This window comes from Rissa tridactyla, chromosome 23 (genome assembly GCF_028500815.1).
Source record: "Rissa tridactyla isolate bRisTri1 chromosome 23, bRisTri1.patW.cur.20221130, whole genome shotgun sequence".
NCBI lineage: Eukaryota > Metazoa > Chordata > Aves > Charadriiformes > Laridae > Rissa > Rissa tridactyla.
In genome coordinates, this window is record NC_071488.1 from 2,608,854 (window position 1) to 2,634,977 (window position 26,124).

The window sequence follows — 26,124 nt, forward strand, 5'->3', positions numbered from 1 at the left end:
CCCCGCTCCGCCGCCCCGGCCCGCCCCGCCCCGCTCCGCTCTCACCCGGCGCCGGCACCGCGCAGGTGAGCGCCGCACCGGCACCGGGAACCGCCCCTTCTCCGCCGCGAGGCAACGCGCCCCCCGCCGCCCTCCCCGGGCCCCCGCCGCCTCCTCTGGGCCCCCGCCCCGGTGCGGGCCGCGGCGGCACCGGCGCCCCGGGAAGGGAAGGGAGGTCTCTGGGGTCTGTTTTGCGGCTGCCCCGGGAGGTCACTCACCCACCCCGGCCTGTGCCCCTTCCCGGGGAGCCGGGCCGGGCCGCCGGGGGTGGCCGGGGCCTCCGCCACCTCCCCCAGGCTCGCCAGCACCGGCGGCCGGGGCTTTGCGGGCCGAGCGCGCCTCGTCGCGCAGGAAATTCATCTTTTCCTCTTTTTTTTATTTTTTTTTTTTTTTCTCCCCCCCCCCCTCCCCCGCGCCTTTCCCTTCCAGCCGATCGTCCCCGGAGCCCCGCGGAGCCGCTGCCCCCCAGGATGAGCCGCTTGCGCTGCCCCGTGCGTCGGCACCCCGGAGCGGAGAGGCGGCGGCGCGGGATGGGATCGCACCAGGTACCGCTGCTCCGCCTCGGCCTTCGGGGGACGCGGGCGACCCCCACCCCCCCCCACCCCCCCCCCCGGCGAATCCCCGCATCCCCCTGCACCAACCTCCCCGCCTTCGGGGCCGGCCCCGGAGCGCATCCCCCCCTCCGGGATGCCGCCGGGCTGGTGGCGTGGGCCGGTTGGAGGAGAGTCTCGGGGACCCGTTCGGAGGCTTTTTCAGCTGATTTTCTCCGCGCCGTCAGACTGTCATTTCTGACGAGGCTTTGCCAGCCCCCCACCCCCCACCCCCCGGAGCCATCTGGTGCCCCTCGCGCTTTGTAATTGCCTAAAATATCTACTTAAAGAGTGGAGATGTTGCGTAACGCGTTGGGCTGGGGAGCAGCGGCTCGTCCAGATCCGTGCCTTGGCCGTGGGTTGATAATTCGTCGATGCTTTCCTTCCCCCCCCCCCCCCCCCCCCCCCGAAACTTCTGCTTCAAGTTGATAGTGACTTCAGGCGCAATAAATAATAATAATATTTAATCACTCCCTTTGCTGTCCCCTGCTTTGGCCCGTCGTGAAACTTTGAGAAGCAGCGTGGGGAAGTAACCGGGGGGAAACGCTGGTTTCCAGGTCTTTGGCCCAAGCGCTGCTGCCGTCCTGCTCGCAGCGCCGGCTGGGAGAGCAGAGGCTTTTCAGTGCCACCGAGGTTTTTGAGCTCCCCTTGGGGACTTTGTCGCTCTCCGCGTGAACCGGTGGCCGTGTCGGAGGCCTCCCTCGACTCCTGCGAATGCCGAGTGGTCTGTCTGCTCCTGCAGAGCCCGCAGCTCAACCTGCAGCCTCTCCCCGGCGGAGGTAATAGTCACCGACTTCTTCCTTGGAAATCCGAATGGGATTTCAGTCTGTGCCGGGGTCGTGTGCTCCTTAAATCACAGCTGATTTGTCATCACGTAGCTCAGGGTCTGTGCTTGGATGGGCAGCGCAAGAGCCACTCTCGGAGCCCGAGCCGGGGATGTGAGCTCCTTGCCTTTCTCCTTCCATTTTAAGTCCCATCCAGACGGCTTATTTCAGGCCACGCTTTAGAGAAAAGAACTCGGACGTGGCTGTGGGTAACGAGAGCGGCTCGAAATAGTGAATTTACATATATAAACGAGTGTGGGAACGTTCAGGCGCAAAGTGCCTTGTGATCACTGGGAGGAGGAAACTTCCCATGGGTGGCCGTGCCAGAGCGGCTCGCTCAAGGGTTTGGTGAGCTCGGAGACAGGTCGCTGTGATGGCAGGGTTTGTCCTCGCTGGCTCAGGGCTGGTAATTAACCGCTCGCCAGGGGCGGAGGGGTGCGAGGGAAGAGGACAAAAGGTTGGATGTGTTTGTGTGAGTAAGGAGTGGATGAGCCGCCGCTGTGGTATGCGTGGAGTGGGCTTGCGAAGGGCTTCCTCGCCGAGGCGACACCGCCTGTTGCTGCAAAACCCGCCTTTTCCAAAGGGCTGGGGCACTTCCCAGCCTCTCTCAGAGGTGAGAAAGAGTTTAGCGCTCCCACAATTATATATATATATATTTTTTTTTTTTTAACGGCGAAGTTAATTTATAAGTAAATCACTGGATTCAACGCCTTCCCGTGGGGCTGTGTCATTCACAGGGGAGGAGGGAAAGAAGGAAGCGCTGGCGGCGCGGTTCGGGGGCTTTCCCTCTGTCCTTGCGCCTCCGTCCCCTCCGCGGCGCGGGGACCGTCGCTCCGCAGCGGGGGAGACGGAGTGACTTCCTAGGAAAGATGCCACAGAGACAAATTATAAATAATTTGCTGTGGCTGGACATTCGGAGCAGGGAGTTAGTGGCATCTCCCTTAAAGAATCGAGAGGCCGAGGAGCGTTGGGAGCTGTTCTTTAATGAGTTGAGCAGTTTGTCGGTCTCCTGCTGCGTTTCTTGCTGTTGCTGGGGCTGTTTCTTCCAGCAGAGCGTTGCTCGTAACCTGCTGTTTCATTAAGGAAATGGCTGGTCCGGTGCGTCGGGGCTTTGACGTACTGGTTTGAGGCACCGGTTCAGCTGAGCGGAGCCGCGCTTGGGAGGGAAAGGCTCTCGAAGGCCGCTCTGTCCTGGCGGGGGGCGGCTGCGCTGGACGGAGGAGCCCGTCCTGTCTGTCTGTGGCACCAGCGATCGCGTGGTCCCTGCCTCAGGGCTTCCCCTTTGCCTTTTTTCCTGCAAATCCACTTATTTGCTTTCCCTCCGCTGTTTGTTCCGCAGCGAGATGCTGCTGCTCCGTTGGAGAACGGCCCCAAAGCAGCCCTTGTGCAGCGGGGGAGGTTGATGGGCAGAGTCTGTCCTCGGGGACAGTCAGTCGCAGTCCCTTCGTGCCTCAGTTTCCCCAACCTTCAAGCTGTCACCTGAGGAGTCGCATTGAGTTGCTCTGTTTGCGGCGGGTCCGGAGGGACGCTCCGAGGAGTGGGGACTCTCCCCTGAGCGTAGCGAGGGGCACTGACTGTCCGTCCTCCTCCGGCCCCCCCCCAGCGCCGCCGCGATGTTTTCTGCCCCCATCCCAACTCCTGTGGCCTTCCCGAAGGCACAGCAAGATGTCGAAGGCCGTCAGTGCTGAGCAAAACAAAAAGTAATGCAGTGTAATAGAGACCAGATGTCTTGGTGAGGCTTCATCCTGTCCTCCTGGTTGGTTGCCAGGGCTAATATTTCTTATTCAAGTCAGGCAGGAGCAAGACTTTTCTTTTTTTTTTTTTTCCTGTAAAGCCACGGCTCTGTTCCCGTAGATCTCCCTCCGCTTTTGTCCCCCCCGAAGGAACGGTGCTCTGGGATCGCTGCACCGACAGGCGGCTGCTCCGTCGGTAGTTTCTGTGCTAATAGGGACTTCCCTTTATTTCATATTTAATCACCGACTTCAGGGCTGTTCCACCAGAGAGAAACTTGGCCCGTTATGGCTGTGGGTGGAGGATGAACCACATGAATTCAGCTCGGCCTGTTTTCCAGACTGGATTGCTTCATTGTGTGCAGCTGATGGGGTTTTTATCCCTGTTGAGACCAGCGATTTGGAATAGGGGAGTTAGGCTGAGCCTCCGGAGGTAAATAGTACGTTGTGATACGTTTAACAAACGGTGATGTGAATCACGGAAAAATGCGGAGAGGTGCAGGAGGCGGGGAGTGAATTCCCTCCCTGGGATTCTTAGGGAGCACCAGGAGGGGAGACGTGTCCTCGGTGGGCTCCGAACGGCCCCGTTGCCGGGATGGCACCGAAGAAGGCGTCTGTGTAAGTGTCTGGGAAGGGGGTGGCCGAAGAGCGAAATAATAATAACAAAACAGCAACGCACGGATTTCCAAGCCGTGCCTGCGGTGCGGAGGTAACCCCGCAGGCCCGTGGGTGGATTTATCTTGCGCAGTTCCTTAATCCAAGTTTAACCCACTCAGCGGCTGCGAGCTCTGGCCGGCTCCGCCGGGGCGCAGGTCCCTCTGGGCCTGCCCGGCCGGGGGACGGCAGCCACGGCATCGGGGACTTGGGGCTGGCGGTGACTGCGTCGCGGACACCTCGGAGTCATCGGGATACCTTGCGTGAGTAGGAGGTTCAACGTCCAGGATGACAGCCTGTGCTGTCCCGCTGCACCAGGTTTCTCCCGCCCGCCCCGGGTTTGCGGGGAGGGAGGTTTAACGGGATCCTTCGCGCTTTTCCTCCCTCTACAACCCGGCGAGGAGGATGTCGAAAGCGTTTCCCTGCATGGGATAAACCAGTCGGGGCCGGCAGAGCCCTCCGTGGTACTTCTGTGCAGGGACTTCCGCACCCGCCGCGGGGCCGCGGAGCCGCCTTAGGGGCGCCGGCAGATGCCACCGCTCACTTTTTTTTTTTTTTTTTTTTTTTTTTTTTATTTTTCATCAGTTTGTTGTCCCGGTTGTCTTGATGCGAACATTTGAAGGACCCCGGAATTGCACGAGCAAAGCTCTGGGCTGCTCTTCCTCGGACCCGGCTCCGCTCCGTTCCTCTTCAAATCCCGCCTTGCCGGGTTACGCCGACGGATCTCTTTTTTGCCGGCACGGTGTTAATTTAGAAACTAGATCGTCTGGGCGTTTCGTGGGGCAAGGCTGGGCTCACTAAGAAGGAAAACCAACTTCCTTCAGCTCGCAGGGTCTTTAGGATCTAATGACCACAAATATTTGAAGCATGCGGGATTTGTAGGGAAGGGAATGGCAAGCACAGAGGAAAACGTTGTGTGTCGCTGCCGTGCGGACGGGGTGAAAGATGCCATTCATATCGGTTCAGACTGCTGAACTTTGGTCAGGCTTTTTTCACCTCGTAGTTAGAGCTTAAAGTGCTTCGAAAACAAGAGGAGGAAACGGGTCTCCGGGAAGCGGCGCTCGCATCTGGACGCGCCGACCTCGTTTTTACCGGCTTGGAATATTTAGGGAGAAACGCCGTGGGTTTCCTCGCCCCTTTCTCCCGCGTCGGGAGCTGTAATCGCTCGTAAAAATAAGCAGGTCGTTAAATTAACGGGGAAATATCTCGTTGCGAGAAGCCGCCGGCGCAGCCTCTGCGGGCAGAACAGGGGCTGGGGGGTCTGTCAGGGGAACAGACAGGCAGAAAATGGTTCAGTGAATTTCTTTTCCAAAGACAGTAATTTTTTCCACCGTGCTGGACGTGAAAAGCAGGAGGGAATTGGCAATCTGCTTGCAGCGCTCAACATTTGTAAAAGGCATTGTGCCCTTCTGCTGATCACGAGCTGTCTTGTTGTAGCGTACGAGCAATAAAGGGAAGCAGCCAGGGCCGCGGTAATGATGGCAGATTGAATAGAGTGCCTTATTTTATTTTTAGAGGACGATTTCACTTGGCACCGGCCGCCTTTATTCTTGCTGGTTATCCGCAGAGATGCACCGTTGCTCTTTTTATTGAGATGAGAAACCAGGAAGTGCGTTCAATCCCTCGTTTATCTTCTTTTTAAAACGTAATTAAGTGCTAATCGTTGGCGAGGGTACGTAATCCGGGCAGCGGCGTCTGGACTTTGAAAACAGGGACCGCCTTACAACAAACTCGGTTCTTGCTCCGGCTCTTTGCTCGCCCGGCCCCGACGGGGGATTTGACCATCGAAGCACCCTGTGCCGCTGTCGCCCTCCGTCCCGCAGGGAGGGAAAATGAGCAAAAACCTGGGGACGGGGGATAAAATCCACCTGCTCCAGCGAGAAGCGGAGCCACTGCCTCCCCCAAGCCCGCGGCCCTCTAGTCCCAAGCCGTGCAGAACGCCTTTGGGCTGGAGAGCGTAAAGCAACCTGCTTATTTATATTTTATTTTTTTCCCCCCTCTCTTCCTCTTTTTGGCTCGCTCGATTTATTTTTTTTTTTTTTTTTATCGTCATGGTAACAGGGAGATTTTTTTTTTTGTGTGTGTGTGTAATGGCTGATAGATGCTTGCAGCTCTCTCTCAAGCCCGAGCGGGAGCTCACCGAGAAGACCTTTAAACCCCAACGTGACCAGCTCGGGGTTGCGCTGGGCCAGCTGGCGCTGCCTGCGTTGGCTCGGGGCAGCGTCCCTCTCTAGAGAAAGGCTTCTTGAAAAGGTTTGCGCCAAACCTCAGCTCTCCGTGTCCCTTGAGCTGTATCCCAGCACGGATTCCTGATTTCCCACCTTCAGGCTGGAAGCAGGTCTCCTCCGCAGACTGTCCCTGACTTTTTTTTGTGTGTGTGTGTGTGTCTTGTTTTTTCTTTTCAGCTTTGAAGCGCGCAGACCCGCCACTGCTATGGGAGACTCCGTGGTAGATCCAGCCCGAGGGACAGGCGTGGACCAGGCGCCCGGCTCAGCGCCCCAAGGGAATGGCGGGACGTCCCTCAGCGTCATCACGGAAGGTGTCGGCGAGCTGGCGGTCATCGACCCCGAGGTGGCAAAGAAAGCCTGCGAAGAGGTCCTGGAGAAGGTCAAGTTGATGCACGGCGTCTCCTCCGACAGCTTGACGAAACCGGCCGATGGCAGCGAGGCCGAGCGCGCCCCACGGACCGCGGTGGATTTGGCCAACGGAGACATCGTGGAGGGCTGTGAAATCAAGTGCTTGGACGATCCGCCTGGCACGGCCTCTAAGATCCAGGAGGAGGACGAGACCGTGGCCAACACTGTGAAAACCGCCCGGAAGCGGCAGAAGAATAACTCTGCTAAGCAGTCCTGGCTCCTCCGGCTCTTTGAATCCAAACTCTTTGATATCTCCATGGCCATTTCATACTTGTACAATTCAAAGGAACCTGGTGTGCAGGCTTACATTGGGAATAGGTTGTTCTGCTTTAGGAACGAAGACGTGGACTTCTACCTGCCGCAGCTGCTGAATATGTACATTCACATGGACGAGGACGTGGGAGATGCGATCAAGCCCTACATCGTGCACCGCTGCCGGCAGAGCATCAACTTCTCCCTGCAGTGTGCCCTGCTGCTGGGTGCCTACTCTTCGGACATGCACATCTCCACTCAGCGACACTCCCGCGGGACCAAGCTGCGGAAACTCATCCTCTCGGACGAGTTGAAGCCAGCTTACAAGAAGAGGGAGCTGCCGTCGCTGAGCCCGGCGCCCGATATGGGGCTGTCTCCTTCCAAAAGGACTCACCAGAGGTCCAAGTCGGACGCCACCGTTACCATCAGCCTGAGCAGCAATCTGAAGCGCACAGCGAGCAATCCCAAAGTCGAGAGCGAGGAAGAGGTAATGTCGGGGCTCTCCGGGGCTCAGCCTGCCCGGGAGGGGATGCTCCCAGGGCCGTGCTCCCGTGTCAGTTCTCATCTCGTAGCTCCTCCCTTAACTGCAGGGTGGTTTTTTTTTTTTATGTCCTAGTTGCTGCCAACAATCAAAGTTTTGAGTCCTGTGTCAAACTGAGACACGCCGGTGGGTCACGCTCGAGGGTGTTGGGGCTCCAGAGGGGGAGTTTTGTTGGTGTGAGGGGAAGGGAGGGCACTAGACGGCTTCAAGGTAAGGCAGAACGCTGGGTCAGGAGCACGGAGCCGCTTCCTGCGCTGCTGAATTCCCACACGATTTGGGCAACAGGGATGGTCTCTGCGTTTTGCAATCTGCAGCCATCAAGATCGCTGTTGGAAATCTGATTTCCTCCTTGTCCCGACTTGTTCGCGTTTAGCAACGCTGAGGTTCATTCGCAGGCAGGATGGGCGCTGGGCGGCCGGGAGCAGGAGGAGAGCAGATAAACCCATCGGCTTTGCCGTCCCCGTGCCCTGGCCAAAACCAGCCCTTGGGGCACAAGCCCTTCTGGCCGCGGGGCCGAGAGCTGCAGTCGTGGGGTTTGGCCGCCGCCGCTGCCCTGTGCCTGGCTCAGCCTTGGATTTCTGGCTGGTTTTCGCGGCTCCAAGGCGGTGGAAAGCCAGGCTTTCCCTGCCGAAGGGGCCGGGCTGCGTGGAGGAGACGCTTCCAGTTTGCAGGGTTGGGCGCTAACGTGGTTTAACGCCAAAGCAAATGACGATTAAACAGGTAAACTCAGGCATACGCGTGTTGCACGTTTTCCAAACCCCAGTAGCTCCGGTGGGTTTTGTGGCGTTTATTTTGAAGCGTCGAAAAGTTATGGGCACAAAGTTGCTTTGGCGCCGAGCTCCTGTGTCGGCGCGGGCCGTGAGACTCGGCGCGCGCTCGCTGGAGAGCGAGCGTTTCTCCCGGAGAAAGTGTGGATTATTCATTTCACGCGTCTGCTGACACAGAGACTTTTGGAGCGAAAGGATGAGCAGCATCCTCGGCAGCGGGGCCTGGAGGGAAAAGGCGGGGAGAAACAGGGAACTTTTTTTTTTATTTTGTTTTGTTTTGAAGGGCTGGTGGTTTTTAGCGTGAGCTAAAAAGTGAGGTGGTGAGAAACGCGGGGCTGAGATGAGGAGGACGGGGGAGGTGAGCTGGTGCTGAATGCCGATTTTTCTGAGCCAACCAAACCTCTTCCCCTGCGCTGCCTGGAGAAGTTGAAACGCTCCCCCGGGGAGGTGCTTCACCAGGCTGGGAAACGGCTCGTAAAACCGCGGTGCCGAAGGTCTGGTCCCGGGGCGGGGGGGGGTTCGGCAGCCGTTCAGAGCCGCCGTCCTCCGCGCAGCTCCTTCCGTGGGTCCTCCCCACGTGGACGAGACCCCGAGAACCGACTTCCCCGCGGCTCTGTCTAGACATTCAACATCTTGTGACTGTTTTCGTAACGGTGGAGTATTTCTTGGCTTTCCTGCCTTGCCCGAGATTCCCCCTTTCCCTCAGCTTCGCGCTGGTTTATAAATCGTTGGAAGGGGCCACGTGGTGTCTGCCGGGCACGGGGAAGGCTCCTTTGGGTAAGGGTTTGAAGGAGGTTTTGGAGGCGTGAAGCGGCCGCCGTCCGGGCTGGTTTCAGGTTAAAACCACCCTGTCCCGCTCCCTGCGGTTCTTGGGCAAAATCCCAGCTGGGAGCCGGGGTCGCAGCATTTGCCGGTGGGTAAATGAATCTTTCATGTCGCTGCCCATCGGAAAACAGCCGGCTGATGGAGAGCAGGACGCGCCGAGGTCTCTCCTACTCGCGCCGGCTGCAGCCGCTTGAATAATGGAAACCCAAGCTTTGCATAAATGATGGATGAAGGCAGCGTGGCGAGGAGTTTCTCTTGGCAATGTTGGAAACGTGTTTTGATCCGGAGGTGGGGCAAGCCGTTTAAACGGCACACGACAGTAGGGATACTTGAGGTGCCGTAAGAACTTTCCTGGCTTCCGAACAGCCCCAGCCACCTTCCTGGCCCGGTGTTATTTTAAGTGCTGAACGTTACGGCCTCCTATTTGAACCCGGCGATCCCCGGAGCCGGCCAGGTGATGGCGGGGCCGGGCAGGTCTGGCATAAATTCCAGCAAATTCCAGAATTCACTATTTTAAGATACTTTAATCCACAAGTTGCTCGGTCCAGGAGACCCGCAGATGTCTGAATTGTGTTGTGTTGGGACCAGCCCATAGGTTGCTCCCCAAACTTTCTTAAACCAGAGATTTTAGGGCAATAAAATCCGATGCGTGCTCGTCTGGGAGTTCTGTTTTCCCCTTATGCTCCTGTGTCTCTGCCGCCAACGTCCTCGCCGTGGAGCCGTGGGTCGGGAACCCGCTTCTGCCGCGCCTCCTGAGAGACTCCTGTTTCTCTCTTTGCGAAAAATTGCAAAACCGGAACGTAAAACCAAGAAGTTGTTGGTCCGGATTAAGGGAGGCTGCGACACCTGAATCTCCTTACGGAGCGCTGCCTGCGGTGTCTGGTCTTGCCGTGCCTGCCTGGGCGGCTCTTCCCAAGGGGAGCAGAGGATGGAGAACGGGCTTCGCGGAGAAGGTGGCCGTTCCCGACCCGTGACCGGAGGCTGTTGGAAGAGCGGGAGAAACGGACTCTGGAAGAGCTGTAGGGAGGAGAAGCTGAAGCATTGGGCTGGTGCCTTTGCAGGTGGGCGTAGGTGTGAAATAGAAGCCGTAGGGGACAGGGCTGGAGGAAGAGGTGCAGGGAAAGGAGGGGTACGGAGAAGGACAGGTCTGTCCCGTCCGTCCCTGAAAGACTCTTGTGGAAGTGTCCTGCGATCTCTGCCGGCGCCGGAGGCTCCGCCGCAGGGCTTCCAGCCAGGCTTGGTCCCGGTGAGGGGTTTCCCACGTCCGGGCTTCGTCTCCCCTTCGCCACCAAGTCCCAAAGCCGCTTTTTGGCTCTACCAAGGAGGTGGTCCGGTTGGGTTTATTTTCCCATCGCTCCTCTCTCCACTGAACAATACGGGGGTTATTTTCCCAGCTCCCATCAATCTTCTCTCCACTGAACAATTTTGGCCTCTTCTACATTTCCTGTAGGTCGCCTCTTCTAGACCTCTGGGGTTTTATTTCTCCTCTGGACCTCTGCCCGTTGCTCCACATCTTCCTCTTGGAGCGCGGTGCCAGGTCCTCCCTGTTTCTAGGCTCTTAAAGGTGCCTCTGTCCTTCGCTGCCAGGGCCGCGGGTACCTGCCGTTCCCGGATTAGCTGAGTCAGACCCAAAGCAGGTATTAATGCTGCTTAAGGGAGGGGGGGAAAAAAAAAAAAAGGTTTTAGAGCGTGGTGGGGGACGGCTCTTAGCAAAGTCCGGAGTCAGCCCTGGGGTGAATCCGTCCTTTCCCCCGTGGTCGCCTGGCACTTTTTTTCTAGAGAATAATTCTTCCCGCTGGGGGCTTTACGTTCCACTTGTCACTTCACGCTGCGTAACCGCCGTAAGAACGGGCCGGAGGCAGGGGGGGGTTATTTCAAGCGCCGTTCGCACTGTGGGGTTTTATTCCTCACCGGCTTACGCGTCCGTAACGTAATTCCACGATACGGTTCTAATGGTGTAAATTTATTTTGCATTTATTACTTTTCAATTAATACAAAAGCACGCAAAGGAAAAGCTGCCAGCTGGAGACTCCTGTCGCCTTGCGTTGCTCCGGTTCGGGGTGGATGGCCTCAGCCTTTCCTCCAGCCCTGGTTTTCCAGGGTGGTGGTTGTATTTTGCTGGAGTCCAGGTGTGTCCCGTTCTCCGATTTATTTACAGACAAAGGGTGGATTAAATGCTCGGCATTGAATTTTCCACCTGAGCAACATGAGACCAGGAGGGGAGGATCCGGCTGTAACCTGAGGCTGGTGCTGGAGGCCAGGGGGGAGCCACCGGGGAGCGTCCGTCGGAGATGGTCTGGGATGGGGCGGTTGGGTGGCTTTGGCTGCGTGCTCCACTGGGATGCCGGGAGACCGCGGCCAGGATCCCGTGCTGTAGACGTGGGGGCAGGTTGCCGTCCCGGCGCTGCACAATGGGGATGTTTTAACTTCTTTTTTTTCACCTGTTGACGTTAATTTCCAAGATGAGACCCTCGCTGTCTGCGGCAGGAGCGGGTCCTGCCCGTGCCGTTGGGTCGGTCGCGCTGGGCAGGAACCCGGTGGAGTTGGGCCGGGTGGCTGGTGAAACCTCGGTGGGGTGGACGCCGGCCATGGCGGGGACACGGTGGCCGGCTCCCCGGGGTTTTGGCGGGGCTGCAGGCAGCGACCTGGCAGCAAAACCTCCCCCCGGGGCAGAACCGCTGCTTCAACCTCAGTAAAACCCTTCGTGGCTGGGCCGAGCAACCAGAACCTTCCGGAGATACCTGCTGGGGCCAGGAGGGGCTGAACTCGGGGCAGGGAGACTCGTGGTGCTGTCTGATCCTCGTCATTTCACCGAGCTCTACAAACCTCGAGCCTCGCTGGCTTTGGGGAGGGTGTGTGGGGGTGTGTGTGTGTGTGTGTGTGTTGTTTTTTGTTTTTTAGTGCCGCCTCCTCCGCGAGCGCGGCGGGAGCTGCTGTGTCGGCGCAGCGAGCCCTCGCCAGCGCCGGGCTTTTGCTGCACAAACAGGTCGTGCTGCCTCCGCAGCCTGCCAACGCCTCTGCCCCCGCTCCTGCCGCGGCGCCTCGGTTATCCGCTCCCCGCTCCCGTCTCCCCACCCCTCCAGGGGCGGACGAGCACCCCCAGGGTCTGTCTGAATCGGCGGTTTTGGGGGGGTGAAGGCGCCCGGGATGCGCTGCCGCCCCCGCTTCGCCTTTCTCCTAGGGCTGGCTCTTCGTTGCTTTTGGAAAAGACGTTTCAAAGGTGAAACCCACACCCCCGCCCCCCCCCCCACAACTCCGGGTTAAAGCGGAGGCTGGTTGCGAGCCCTTTGGCTCCCCAGGACGCACCAGTCACCCGTACGCAACCCTTATCTCCGCTCCCGCTCCGCGGGGTGACCCCGGCGGCCCTGCCAGCGTGGCAGGGCACAGCGAGACGGGGCTGAGAAATCCGGGACCGCGATGGCGAGTCCTGGGGTTTGAAGTAATTTTAATCTTAGGGCAGATGCGCCGAAGTTTATAGCTGAGAGCCCGCAGCCGGGTGAAACAGGGAGGATGCTCCCTGGGCCCCGCTCTGCCTCCCACCGGCGTTTTCTAACTCCCGGAGCCTCGGAGGTGGGAAGAATAAATCCCGCTGACTGCCTGGAGAGTGGTTCATCCCTCAGATCCATTCACGAGCTAAGATCAAGGTTCAAAATATGCTGAGCAGGGAGGGGAAAAACAGCTTTTTATGTCCTTTTTTTTTTTTTAATACCAACTGGATTAAACCCAGTGATTTCTAAAAGGGAACGGCTCGCTTTAGCTGCGCGCCTGAACCCAGCGCCTGCTCGGAGCCGGGCCGATGGTGGAGAGAGCCGGGCAGACTGGTGTCTCCGTGCGAACAGAAATGTTTGGCTGAACTGGTTCCACTAGTCAAGTGGAAAGGAGGAGGAGGAGAGAGAAAAAAAAATAAAATTAATTAGAAACCTGCTAATTGAATAATCAGTTAAGAATCTAGGCTGGCTGCCGGGGAGGGAGCGCTGCAAACGGCAGCTTCTCAAATGCCAGCGCCTCGCTGTTAACGCGGGGCCGTGGCGCGTGGGTGGGTGGTGGAGGAAGAGCAAAGCTTTCACGCGACGCGAGCGCGCTGCCCATGCCAGGGGGGTTATTTTCTTTTTTTTTTCTTTTTTTTTTTTTTTTTTTTTAACAGCAGCATCAGCGTTTATCTTGAGAAACAGCAGCGCGGGTTTATGGGTTTATATGCAAATCTGTTTACGTCCGCGTTTCTTGCACGGATTCGCTTATCGGAGCACCTGGATCTGAAAAGTGCTTTTGATTCAAGGTTGCCTGATGTGTCTGACCCCGGTCTTTCGCTTTTTAGCCCCTGTCCTTGCCCTGCCTTTGCCCTTCGGGGTGTGGAGGAGCATTGTTGGCCTTTAACCTCTGGAACTGCACCTCCAGCAGCGCTGGCAGTAGGCGCTTTTTCGGGCAGAGCTCGTTTCCCCGCCGCCATAAGAGCAGCGTGGCTACCGGCGAGCTCGATGCCGGCGTGGCAAACGGCTGCCAGGTCCCAGGGACGGGTCCGAGTTGGGAGGTTTTGCATCTTTTCCTTATTGTCCCTTTGGACGCGGCGGGGCGTCCCCCTGCCTGCCGGGCTTCCGCATGGCCACGGGGAGAGCGGTCACTCGGGCTGCAACCTCTCGCTCCTCCGGGCATCCCGTTTTCGTGTCTTTTAGCTAAAAATACCTCCCTTTCCCCATAATACGGGCAGTGTTGGTGAGGCGTTTGGCTCCCAAGAGCCATCTTGATTTTAAATTTTATTTTTTTTATTTTTTTTTAAGATACAAAACGCCACCGTCCATAACATCCGTTTTAGTTTTGTCGCAGGTAGGGAAGTCCTCCTGCGAAGGATTTGTGGAAGCGAAAGCGCTGGTGGGGCTTTACAAAGAGAGATGAAGTTATTTTTATCGGTGCGACAGGGTGCGTTCACCGGGGTAGGAACTCGTGCTGAACGTTCCTACGTCTTAAGAAAGGCCAAGAGTTTTAGCCTTGTAAACCCCAAAGCGAACCCTGCGGAGACGGAGGCTGCGGATGAGCCCTGTCCCGAGCGGAGCGATGGATAGAGGGGAGGGATGCAGAGACGGAGGTTGCGGATGAGCCCTGTCCCGAGCGGAGCGATGGATAGAGGGGAGAGATCCGGCGACGGCCGCGACTGACCGTAAACACCCCTTTGCACCTGCCTTTCGCCTGAGCCCAGGGGATTAAACGTTCAAGGTTTCTTGTTTCCCGAGCGACAGATCTGGAAACTCGCCCATGCTTGGGAAAGGGCTCATCCGCGTGGCGAGTTTGCGAGGGAGAGGAGCCGCGCTGCCGGCGCCCTTCGGCTGTGCTCGTTTCCCCGCTCCTTCCAGCCTGCCTTCCCGGGGAAGCGAGTCTCGCGGGATCCTCATCTCCTCCAGCAGGCGCTTTTGGAAGCGTCGAGCAAACGCCGCGGAGGGGAGAAGCCGGGAACGTGCCGAGCTTCTTTACGTTTTGCCGAATCGGCTGCTTTGCGGAGGTTTGTGCCCCGTGGTGACGCCGGCCAGCGTCCCCCGGGGCCGAAGCAGCCCCCGGCGAGGGGACGTGGGAAGCGTCGTGGCGGCTGGAGCTGTTGCAGGGGAGGAAGGTTTGGGGGATGTAGGAGGAAGCCAAGCTCGGCCAGGTCTCGCCCCACGAGCTGTGTTCCCTGGCGCGCTTTTTTGTTACGCTTTGCTGGCTGGCTGCCGTAAAACTACCTGAACCTCGCTGGGGAAATCGTCAAATATCGAATAGAGGCCTCAAAAATGTCCTTCCTTGAGTGGCCGGCGGGTCTGGCCGCCCCGCTGCATCCCCGGGCAGAGCCGCGCTGCGCTGGATGGGGGGAATAGGGAATACCGGAGCCCTTGGGCCCTCCTGCAGCCTTGTCCCTTGGGAGAAGCTGGTGGGTTCAGGCCAAGCTCTGCCCGGGCTTTCCCTGCCCCTGCGGAGCCGGGGAGAGGAGCCGCCGGGGGAAACGGCGTTGCTGGAAGCGCAGGCGCGTGGGGAGGAACCGGCTCCGAACACGTCCGGAACTGCTGAGATTATGCCGGAAGGTCAGACGCTAAGCAAAAAAAAAAAAAAAAAAAAATTAATTCCCACTCCAAGTTCGTTATTCTTGTTCTCCGGATCCAGGTTTTGTGCTGGAGGAACTCGCCGTGCCGCCGGCTCTGGCTCATTTTCTGTGGGACGGTGCTTCCCAAAGCCCCGCTTTTTAAAAGCTTTTCCGCTTACCTCCCGACGGCACCGTCCCGCAGCTGCCTCCTGCTGTTGATCTCCTGGTCAGAGATTTTTTTTTTTTTTTTTCCTATTTACAACAAAACAGGGGGAAACTGGTCCCTAAATATCTTGATTTAAGACACAGGAATGAGTCTGATGCCCGGGAAGGAAGCAGCAACGTGAGCCCGGAGCATCTTCGGGGCTCCAGATAGGTATTTTTTTTTTTGTTCTCAGTGAGCCTTACGGGGTCTCGGCGCTGTTTGGGTTTTTATGTGGTCACGCGGAAGCGATTAATTTAAAGACTGTTATTTCTTAGGGTGAGACTAAGCCTGGTGGAATTAGCGTATCCCTGTAATTAACGCACTAAACCCAGACCTGTTTGTTTCTTTTTGGGAAGTGGATTTTAAAACCAATTACACGCACCGGTCTCAAGGGCGCGAAGCTCCGATTTGGTTTTTTTCTTTATTTTTTTTTTTTTTTTTGATTTTCTCTCTTTTCGGCGTGAAAATAGTGGCCGTGTGGGCTCCCGAGGTGGTGGGCGGTTGGGGTGGAGATGGAAAGCGCTGGTTTAGGGAGGAGGTGGGAGTGGGGGGGGGTGGCTTTGGGCGACGGTGGGGAACGTGGCCGAGGGCTTGTGCTCGCGGTACCAAGGTTTTGCTGGGCTGCGCCGGGATGCCGCTCCGTAAAGTAACCCTTCCGCTGGTGAAAACTCTCTCGTCGACTTGAAAATAGTTTAATCGTTGGGGTCCTTTTTTTTTTTTTTTTTAACTTTTAGGACAGTTTCTGGGGGTGGGGGGGGTGGTTAATTTTATCTGTCGAAATTAAGAGGCGGAATTAGAGTCCAGGGGAGAAAAATCACGCGGTTTTGTCGATGGAGAGGGGCCGGTGTCGGGGCAGATACCGGCACGAGCATCCCTGCCTGCCCCCCCAGCTCCCGTCTCTGCCGCTGCTCCGAGCCGAGAAAGTCAGAGCCGAAACCTGAGTTACACTCCTGGGGTAAAGAATATTTTAAAGGATGTAAACGGGGAAAATCCGTGGGGGTTTTACAGGTGTTCAGCGTAGGATCTGCTGATTGGGCCGCCAGTCCCGCTCCCGGTTTGGTTCCACCACGAGCGGCCTCGGCCGGAGGCGGCTCCGGTTTAGATCCGGGAAGTTGTTGTCGCGTTACTCTGGAAGCACCACGTGCAGGTTTGGATGCCGCTTCCTCTCCAAGAGTAAAAGGCGGCGAAATTATGATGGGGTGGGGGGGGAAGAAAAAAAAAAAAAAAAAAGAAAGAATTAAATGAAAAGTGATGGTTGTGAACCTGGAGCTAAACTATTGCTTTTTCTCCCCCTCTCCCTCCTTCCTCTCTCTCCTTTCAAACAAACACCACCACCCAAAACTGCCAACAAACCCCCTTTCCTCCGTTTCCCAGGAGCTCTCCTCGAGTACGGAAAGTCTCGATAAGTCATTCTCTCCCGTAAGTGGCCCGTTTCGTTCCTGCGCCCGGGCTGCCTGCCTTCCCCGCCACAGCAGCATTTCCTCTCTGCCACCAAAACCCCGGCCATGGCCGCGCGCCGCGAGCACCTCTGCTCCCCAGCCGTGTCCGTCCCCCCCCCCACCCCCGGTGTCTGTCACCGCTTGAGCCCTCGCCGAGGGGGACAAAACCGGCGTCACCCCCCCGGCTCCCCGGCACCGCGCGCGCACTGGCTGCCTGGTGCCACCGCAGCCGGGCTCGCGGCGGTGCCGGCTTGGATTGAACCTTTCCCGCTTGTCCGGCGGAAACGGAGTTTGGGGCAAATTCGCTTGCACCGGTTTGGCTAAAATAAAGCAGAAAGCCCCAAAGGGCTGGAGGGCGGGGGGGGGGGGCCCTGGGTACTCATTTTACCCCCCACTCATTTTACCCCCCACCTTCCCCCCCCTCCCCCCAGAGAAACCCTCGTGCCGCCACCGAACGGTGGAGGCCGGGGGGGGACGGGGCTGATGCTGCTGCCCATTTCGGTCCGAGCAGTCGCTGACCTTGGCGTGGCGGCGTCCGCAGATGAAAGAGGAAATGCTGTTTCCTTGAATTTTACTTAAAAGTCCTTTGCCAAGATGGGATTTAATTTGCTTTTTTCCACGAATCATTATTTCTTCTCCCCCCCCACCTTTCTGTGTGTTAAATTTTGGTCTTTCAATCAAAACCCAGCGTTTCCCTTATAGAGCACTTTTCTTTCAAAATGAGCCTTTTTCATTACGTTTTGGGTTTTTTTTGTTTTTTTGTTTTTTTGTTTTTTTTTTTTTCAAATCAATAGCATCTTCCTCATCTGTGTCGTTTTCCTGACGGCGGGTGCGTGTTCTCCGTCTGGGATTCCCAGTGGGCTTCCACGCGTTGAATGTGTAGTCCATGATCAAAACCACTTACCCGGGGGCAGCGGTGCCTTACGGAGCCCCATCCCTCTGGGCCGGGGTTTGGGCGCTGAACTCCAGCCTTTTTTTAGCCTTTAAAAAAAATTATTTGTCCCGTATACCCAGCTCTCGTCCTTCTGTGCCTGCTGAGGGAAGATTTTTCACACTTTTTACGCCCCGCACGGCGCGGGCAGGAGCATTGGCGCTGCGGTCGCTTACAGGCACAAGGGTTTTACCCCTGAGCACCCCCTGGCGCAGGCTAAATAACCTTCTATTTGTTATAAATCTCCTCCAACTCCACGGTTTTTGAGAGGTGCAAGGGACGGCGGGATGCTCGGGCAGCCGTGGGTGCTGGCGGTTGGGTGGGAGGTAGGACACCGGGCTCTGAGTCCCAATTTACTGCCCAAATTTAGGTAAGTTGCTTTATTTTTTTTCCCCCCGCCCCTCCTGCTCCTCCCGGCCAAGGAAAAGCAGCGACGTCTCCTCCTCCGGTGGCTTTTTGAGGCTCGGCGTCAGCGGGACGCTTGCAGGTTCCTCGGTCCCAGGGCATCGCAGGAGCCTCCTCGCTGTCCTCCGGCTGCGGTGATGGCTGTTGCCGCCATCCCCTCCACCGGGACCGTGCCACCCATCTCCGTGGGTCAGCGCCCCGTTCCTCTCCCCTGGAGACCTTTTCCCCCTGGCTCCGCTTGTGGTTTTTCCACGGCAGATGGTGAGGGCAGCAGCTGGGGCTCTTTGGAACCATTTGTGCCAAATTCATAAACCCGCTACAGGCTGGAGCCGAACGATCACGGCATTTAGAAATCCTGCCAGGTCCCGGCTGCCAGCGCCGATGCCAAAACCATGGCGGCTGGCAGCGAAGCCGAAGGGGCCGGGCAGCAGCTCTGCCCCACTGGGTGCTTCCCAGCTCCCATAGACCGGGGGGGGGGGGTCTCGCTCCCCGGGGAGCGCGGGACCGTGGGCAGCAGGAACGGGGTTTTGCTGTATAAATGCTCTGAAACGACAAAATGTGCTGGTTTGATCCGAGGAGAGGTGGGACCTTGGGGTAGATGTCGGTAGAAGAGCAGAAAACGCTTTGGCAGCCGGAAAACATCCCGCTTGGAGGCTGGGAAGGGTCCCAAATTAACCCTCCTGGTTTTTGGAGATGCTTAAACCTCGCCCAGGCGAACCCACCCAGACGAACCCACCCGGGCGGGATGGCTGGGGGAACCGGACCGGCCTTGCCACGGTGTGACACCTCCGTCACCGCTCCGACACTGGCTCTCCCTCCTCCGCCTGTCCTGTAGCCAGGACCGGATCCGTGTCGTCGTCCCTGCCCGGCGCTGGGAAGCGGTTTGGGAAGAAGGACGCTCCTGGAGCGTGTCTTAGCAAAACACAAACACAAAAGCCCTGCCTAATTTAAGAGCGGGGAATATTGTTCCTTCCAAGCGCTGCCAGTGAAATGTTTTGCCGTAGTAGAAAGTAAACGGTAGAAAGTAAATATTTATGTTGGATCAGAGCAACAGCAGGAGCCGTCGGGTGGTCGGAGGAGGGAAGAGCGTCTCCCGTCCTCTCTTCGCTTGGCTTCAGGACCGTGATGTTAATGAGCCAGGGCAAAGGCAGCTCTCCGCAGCCCGGCGTCGGCGGGACGGGCTTTCTGCAGCTCTCCGGGCGGGCTGGAGACGGCGTTTCCTGCGATGGCTCGGGCCAGGGACGGCCCCGCTTCAGCTGATGCCGTTTTCCAAAGCCGCTTCTCCATAACAGGATGCGAAACTTCCCGGAGCGGCACTCGGCGAGATGCCTTTGGAGCGGGACGGGATGGGGAGGACGTTTCCCGGCCGCGTGTTTCTGGCCAGAGGAGCCGAGACCTGAAGGTTTTCAAGCGGAGCGTGAACGTCGGCGATGCAGACGGGTCACGGAGGCGACGGGGCGCTCCCGGGCTCGGCACGGCTTCGCTCCGTTCGCTGCAAAGCCGGGAGAGGGTGCCGCAGGAGATGGTTTGGGATCCCTGGAGAAAAAGGGGTTTAAAAAACTGCCTGTGCTTGCGAGAGATCAACGCAGGGCTGAGCCGGGAGGACTTGGCTCGTGGTCTGCTCCTGCTCGTGGGCACCTCCTCACCTGGGCACGTCCTGAATTCCCACCCGGCGACTCTTTCATTAAATTATTCTGCCAAGTAACACAGAGGGACCTCGGCGGGGACACGGGGCTGTTTGAGCGACGATGCCAACTGCGTGCCGGACCTGGAAACCCGCGTCCCCCCAGAGACCAGAAGGCCCTTGGAGGAGCCGGGACGTGGCAGCCCCCGGGGTCCGGTGGGAGAGGCTCCGGGAGGAGCGGAGCATCCTTTGAATAGCGTTAAAACGGTTTTCGCAGAAATGGGACAAAATGCAGTCGAGGGAAACGGTCCCGGGGGTCGAGGCAGCCTTGGGGCAGGGGGTGGCAGGAGCCGAGGCAGGGCAGGGTCCAGCCGGGACCAGGCACTTTCAGCCCCTCGGAGCATCAGCTGGGGCAGGGGTTTATTTAAATATCCTCCGCCGGCTAGGCGGAAGCGATGTCGCTGGCTGCGGTGCGGTGGAAAAAGCTGCCTCCGGGCCCGAGGACGCCTCTGCGGGGGTGGAGGAAAGGCCAGGAAGGGTTTTTGGAAGGATTTTTGACGTGGACTACAGATACAAACGATTTCCCACCTGCCCTTTCCTAAAAGGGAACCACCAGACCGATCCTTCTCCTCTTTTTTACCATCCCTTTATTTTGCTGTGCGGCCGTTCCCGGCTCTCCAACGTTTTCCTTTGCTTCCTCTTCTCACGCTCCGTAGCTTTTTGCATGTGCATTTCCAGCATGATTGTCCAGTGAACACTTTGCAAGTTTAATTCTGCATCTGAAATGACAGAAATCAGCCGTAATCGTTTGTTGTTGTGATTTGAAAGCTTGAAAAAGTGGAGCAGAGAGCTCGGCTTAAGCCGTGGGGGTGCTGGGGGGCTCCCGGGTCCAAGGGGCTTCCCGAATCGCAGTTTGATCTTTGCCAAATGGTTGGAATGAGCCACGATCGAGAGGCTTCGGGGTGAGGAGACAAGAAAAAAAACCCGGCGCTGAGCTGGGGGATGAGGCCGATTCGCGCTCCCTCTGCTGGCTGCGGGCTCCTGGCCGCTGGGGAGCCGGGGATCCGAGGGTTTGAGTGGGGATGGGGGCTCCGGAGTCTCAGGGATCCGAGGGTTTGGGTGGGGATGGTGGATCCGGAGTCTCAGGGATCCGAGGGTTCGGGTAGGGATGGCGGCTCCAGAGTCTTGGGGATCCAGGGTTTTGGGTGGGGATGGTGGCTCCGGAGTCTCAGGGATCCGAGGGTTCAGGTAGGGATGGCGGCTCCGGAGTCTTAGGGATCCGGGTGTTTGGGTGGGGATGGCGGCTCCGGAGTCTCGGGGAGGAGGAATTCTGGACAGGGAGGGGGAAAAAGTGCTTTGATATCCCACCCTGCTCTGCTCCCGGATGATGAACCCGGCTCTCCGGTGACGGGAGCGTCATCCGAGAGCGGGGAAGAGGGTGGGATGGGAAGAGCCTCTTTATCTGGAGTCTACCCGGGTGCTTTTAGACTGCGGAGCCCGATGGCAAAACCGCCGGCGTCTCATCGACCCGCTGCCTTTGTAACGCTCTCCCCCCACCCTCTTTAGCCTGTCAGACTTGCCCCCGAGAGGGAATTCATCAAATCCCTGATCGCCATCGGGAAGCGCCTGGCCACCTTGCCCACCAAAGAGCAGAAGACCCAGCGGCTCATTTCCGAGCTGTCGCTGCTGAACCACAAGCTGCCGGCGCGCGCCTGGCTGCCGACGGCCGGCTTCGACCATCACGTAGTGCGGGTGCCCCACACCCAGGCAGTCGTCCTCAACTCCAAGGACAAGGTACGAGCGGCCGGAGGAGGGTTTTGCCCTCGAAAGGCAGATTATTTTATCCTCGGCGCGGCCTGTGCTTGGGCACAGAGCGAAAGAAACGCTTCCCGCCTGGGCTCAGGGAAATCTCCCGCGTCCCGAGGGCTGCGCTGTCACTGCCAGGGCTGGGAGCGACGGGGGAGAGAGGTCTGTGCAGGCAGCTGGGGGAGGGAGAAATACCCCTGAGAGTAACCGTGGGCTGCAGGCGTCTCTGGGAGGTCCAGCCCTGCCCCGGGGGCTTTTCCACATCTACCGAACAGCACGGCTTTGCCCCAAAAACCAGACGCCAAAAAGGTGCTGTCGCTGCCTGGCGCTCCAGCGGCCGTGCCCTGCTAACGCTGCGCTTCGCTTCCCCCAGGCTCCCTATTTAATCTACGTCGAAGTACTTGAATGTGACAATTTCGACACAGCGAATGTGCCCGCTCGGATCCCCGAGAACCGCATCCGGAGCACGCGCTCGGCTGAGAACCTGCCCGAGTGTGGGATCACGCACGAGCAGAGGACCAGCAGCTTCACCACCGTCCCCAACTACGACAACGACGACGAGGCTTGGTCCGTGGACGACATCGTGGAGCTGCAGGTGGAGGTGAGGACGGGGGGCATGGGGGGGGATGCCAGGAGGGTTCATCCCGTGCTGGCCCTGCGAGGTGCTGCCGGGATCCGGCGCAGCAGCGGCGCGGGAAGGGAAGGCCCTCCCAGGTGACGGTGCCATCCCAGCTCCTGCCTGGGGTAAAAAAAAAAAAAACAAAACAAGTGGGAATTGCGTTCCAGCAGCCGCTACATCCCACCTCTCGCACCTTTCCCCTCCCAGCTGCCGGAGATTCACACCAACAGCTGTGACAACATCTCCCAGTTCTCTGTGGACAGCATCACCAGCCAGGAGAGCCGGGAGCCCGTGTTCATCGCTGCTGGAGACATCAGGTGAGGCCGGCGTGGCACGAGCAGCCCGGGCACCGGCGGCCCTGGGGCGGGTTCTGAGTTCGGATGGAGTAAGGGCAGGGCGCGAAATTGCCAGATTCCCGGCAAAAAAAAAACCATCTGCACGGGTTAAGGAGGGGCCGTGCGAACTCTGGGCGGTGTAAGAGACGCTCGGGGCTGGTGCAGCCTCCCCTGCTCAGCCGCTGGCGTCTTTTCCTGCCGGCAAAACGGTGGCTGTGACCCAGGTTTGGGGGGGAATCCACGAGTTTTGTGAAGTGCTTTGGATCGAAGCGGCTCTGGGTGCGCGCGGTGGTGCTGCTTTTCTCCCTCACCAACGGGTTTCGCTGCTCAACGGCTCTGTGTCCTGCAGGCGGCGGCTCTCGGAGCAGCTGGCGCACACCCCCACCTCCTTCAAGAGGGACCCCGAGGACCCCTCCGCCGTCGCCCTGAAGGAGCCCTGGCAGGAGAAAGTCAGGTAGGGCTGGAAGGGGCACGTGTGCTGGGTTGGTCTCGGCGCTGCAGGGACTTTGTCCGTCCCGGAAATCCAAGGAGGCGGCTCCGTGATTCGCCCAGTCGATAACCGTGGCCTCGACTTTAGGCCCTGCTGGTCCCCAGGGTGGGTGCGTTGACGCGGGGCCGGGGCAGAGGGCAGCGAGCCGTGGGTGCGCCGGAGGAGGGAGAATTTGCTGCTCTTGCGTTAGGCTTTGAGGGGCTTTGCCAGGTATTTATAGGCATCTTTTATGTCAGAAGAGTTTGGCCTGTCCCGAAATAAACTCATTCACGTTCATTTATGGCCAACCCTCAAATTCCAACTGGAGCAAGCGGGAGAGCCCTCTGGGCTCCAGAAATCTGGGGGGGCAGTCTAGGCCGCGTTATACTGATGGAAGGGCTGGGGGATTCAGGGAGAGTTCATTCCCTTCTGCTCTTCTCGGAGACGGTTTTTGGCTCGGGTGGGATTTGCCCTGTAGTTTGGGGGGGGGGGGGGCTCGGTGTGCAGTTCTTGCAGTCCTGGGCCCCGGAGCTCGTGCTGCCGCAGTCCCAACTGAGCATTCCCGGAGGCTTTCCCTGCCCCGAGCCCCCGATGTCAGACCTCTGGGGCTGACTCGCTGCCCACCCTCCCTTTCCTCGCGCTCCCATCCTTGCCCGTTCCCTGCAGGAGGATCCGGGAAGGGTCCCCCTACGGCCACCTGCCCTCCTGGCGCCTCCTCTCCGTCATCGTCAAGTGCGGGGGACGACCTCCGGCAGGAGCTACTCGCCTTCCAGGTCCTCAAGCAGCTGCAGGTGAGACGGGAGCGGGGCTGCCCGCGGGGGCCGCGGCTGCCTGGGGCCGCCCGGGATCCTGAGGGATTTTCTCGCTCTCTCCCACAGTCCATCTGGGAACAGGAGCGTGTCCCACTCTGGATCAAGCCATACAAAATCCTCGTCATCTCCGCCGACAGCGGCATGATTGAGCCAGTCGTGAATGCTGTGTCCATCCACCAAATCAAGAAGCAATCCCTGCTTTCGCTGCTGGATTATTTCCTGCAAGAACATGGCAATTACAACACCGAATCCTTCCTGACGGCCCAGAGGAATTTCGTGCAGAGCTGTGCCGGTTACTGCCTGGTGTGCTACCTCCTGCAGGTCAAGGACAGGCGAGTCCCCGCGCCGTACTGCCCTGTCTTCTACCGGGATTCGTCGTTTTGTCCCTGGATGCAGCAGGGAAATTCTGGGAGCCGCGAGTGCTGCTGCTCCCGGGGGCTGTGCACGCGCTTGCGAAGTTTAATGGAAGGTTTTCCCTCTCCCGCACAGGCACAACGGCAACATCTTGCTGGATGCGGATGGACACATAATCCACATCGATTTCGGGTTCATCCTCTCCAGTTCCCCCAGGAATCTTGGCTTTGAGACATCTGCCTTCAAACTCACCACGGAATTTGTGGACGTAAGCGCGCGGGGGGGGCCGTGACGGCGAGGGCTGAGGGGTGGTCTCGCGGCGTGGGGTGGCACAGTCAAACCTCGGCAAACCCCCGGCGGTTCTTAGCCAGCTCCGCAGCCGAGCTGCTCCCGAGAGCCAGCCGAGGAGCTGAAAGCGCTGTTTGCCGCGTGGCTTCACTCGGAGAAGTGAAATTCCCGCCCCCCCCCCCCCCCCCCACCACCACCAGCAAAATCCCGTCGTGCCCCTTCCAGTTGACGGTCCCCCTGCTCAGGTTGTCCTCAAGTTTCTCCAGCCGCTGCCCTGCACCCACCAGCCTCTCCCTTCCAGGTGATGGGCGGCCTGGACGGGGACATGTTCAACTACTACAAGATGCTGATGCTGCAGGGTCTCATCGCTGCGCGGAAGCACATGGATAAAGTCGTGCAGATCGTGGAGATCATGCAGCAAGGTAAGAGGGGCCACGGCGCGGGAGGGGCCGGGCTGCGGAGAGGCTCAGGAATGGCTCGGTGACCCCCGGCGTGTGAAGGGAAACGCGTGGGGTTCGCCTGGAGGAGTCTCGGAGCAGGAGAGGGTCCCAGGGGAGCCTAAAACACACCCAGAGGGATGGGGGTTGCCATTCCCTCAGTGCGGGAACAGGCGCCAGCGTCCTCGGTGGCAGCGGGTTGTGACTCCCCGCGCCACAAACCGGCCTCAGAGGCAGCGACAAGGGACGGGCCGCGCTGGCCGGAGCCCACCCGGCCCCTGGGGGCTGCGCTGGCCCCAGTGCCCCCGCGCCAGACCCCGCTCCTCCCTCCCCGCAGGGTCGCAGCTCCCCTGCTTCCACGGCTCCTCCACCATCCGCAACCTGAAGGAGCGGTTCCACATGAACATGACGGAGGAGCAGCTGCAGCTGCTGATCGAGCAGATGGTGGACGGCAGCATGCGCTCCATCACCACCAAGCTCTACGACGGCTTCCAGTACCTCACCAACGGCATCATGTGATGGCCGCGGCCGCCCTCTCCCGCAACGTCTCCGTGCCCGGCCCGGGCCTGAGCTTCGTCCCCGGGGACGAGGTCTCGGTCCTCGACGGTAAAAAGGAAGCCGAGTCTCAGCATCTTCCCGGGGCTGCTTTTTGCCAAGACTCTTCAACGAAATGAAACAAGGAAAAAAAAAAACAAAACAAAACAAAACAAAACAAAACAAACAACGAAAGAAACTCAAGCAGTCGAAGCAGGAAAAAAAACAAAACAACACAAACCCAACAACCCCCTGGTGAAAAAAAAAAAAAAATCAAAGCGAAACGGATCATGCGGTAACTGTTGCTGGGGGCCGGCAGCGGCCGGACGAAAGCCAGCAAAGGGCCTCGGGACTGGGGGTAGCACTGGCCCCCCCCCCCCCCGCCCCCACCTCCTCCCGTCAGTATTACGCCCGTTGGTGTCCTGTGAACGCTCCCACAATCCCATGACACGTTTAGGACCTGGCCGGGGGTGGGGGGGTGGGGGTAGGAGTCGCACCTGGCCCCCACCCGCCGGTGGCTGCTGTGACTTGAGCCGTTTGCTGAAGGCGGCGGCGTGACCCCGGAGGGCCCGTCCCCGCATGTCGTGTGTGTGTGTGTGTGTGTGTGTGTGTGTGTGTCCCCGCTCCGCAGCCCCTCGGCCCCTTCCTTTGTTTCTCGCACCCCCTTTTTCCCCCCCCTCCCCGCTGCCACCCCCTCACCGAAGCTGAACGTCCCCGTGTCCCTCCCCGCGTCCGTCACCGCTCCCGCACCGTCCCGGGACGTCAGAGTTGGGGGTTCCTGGAGGCCGGTGCCCACCCGGGGCCGGGGGGGGTGGGGGGGGGGTGTGTGGTATTGGTGCTGCCTCGTGCCCCTTTCAAGCGTTTTTTTTTTTTGGGGGGGGGGGGGGGTGTGTTGGGGTTTTTTTCTTTTTTTTTTTTTTTTTTTCTTTTGACTCTGTTCCAGGACTTTGGGACTGTGACTCCCC

At 58.8% G+C, this 26,124-nt stretch overlaps 1 protein-coding gene across 1 annotated transcript; it reads left to right on the top strand.

Moving 5' to 3' along the window:
• The first annotated feature begins 40 nt into the window (after positions 1-40).
• Positions 41-25,443, top strand: PI4KB (phosphatidylinositol 4-kinase beta). Its single transcript, XM_054182480.1, is given in 14 exon segments — positions 41-65; positions 469-584; positions 6,243-7,212; positions 16,481-16,525; positions 21,072-21,299; positions 21,685-21,912; positions 22,138-22,247; positions 22,615-22,719; positions 23,401-23,470; positions 23,472-23,525; positions 23,613-23,878; positions 24,036-24,168; positions 24,490-24,610; positions 24,963-25,443. Coding segments are annotated over 12 exon segments (2,484 nt in total). The 5' UTR covers positions 41-65; positions 469-584; positions 6,243-6,270; the 3' UTR covers positions 25,145-25,443.
• The last annotated feature ends 681 nt before the right edge of the window (positions 25,444-26,124 follow it).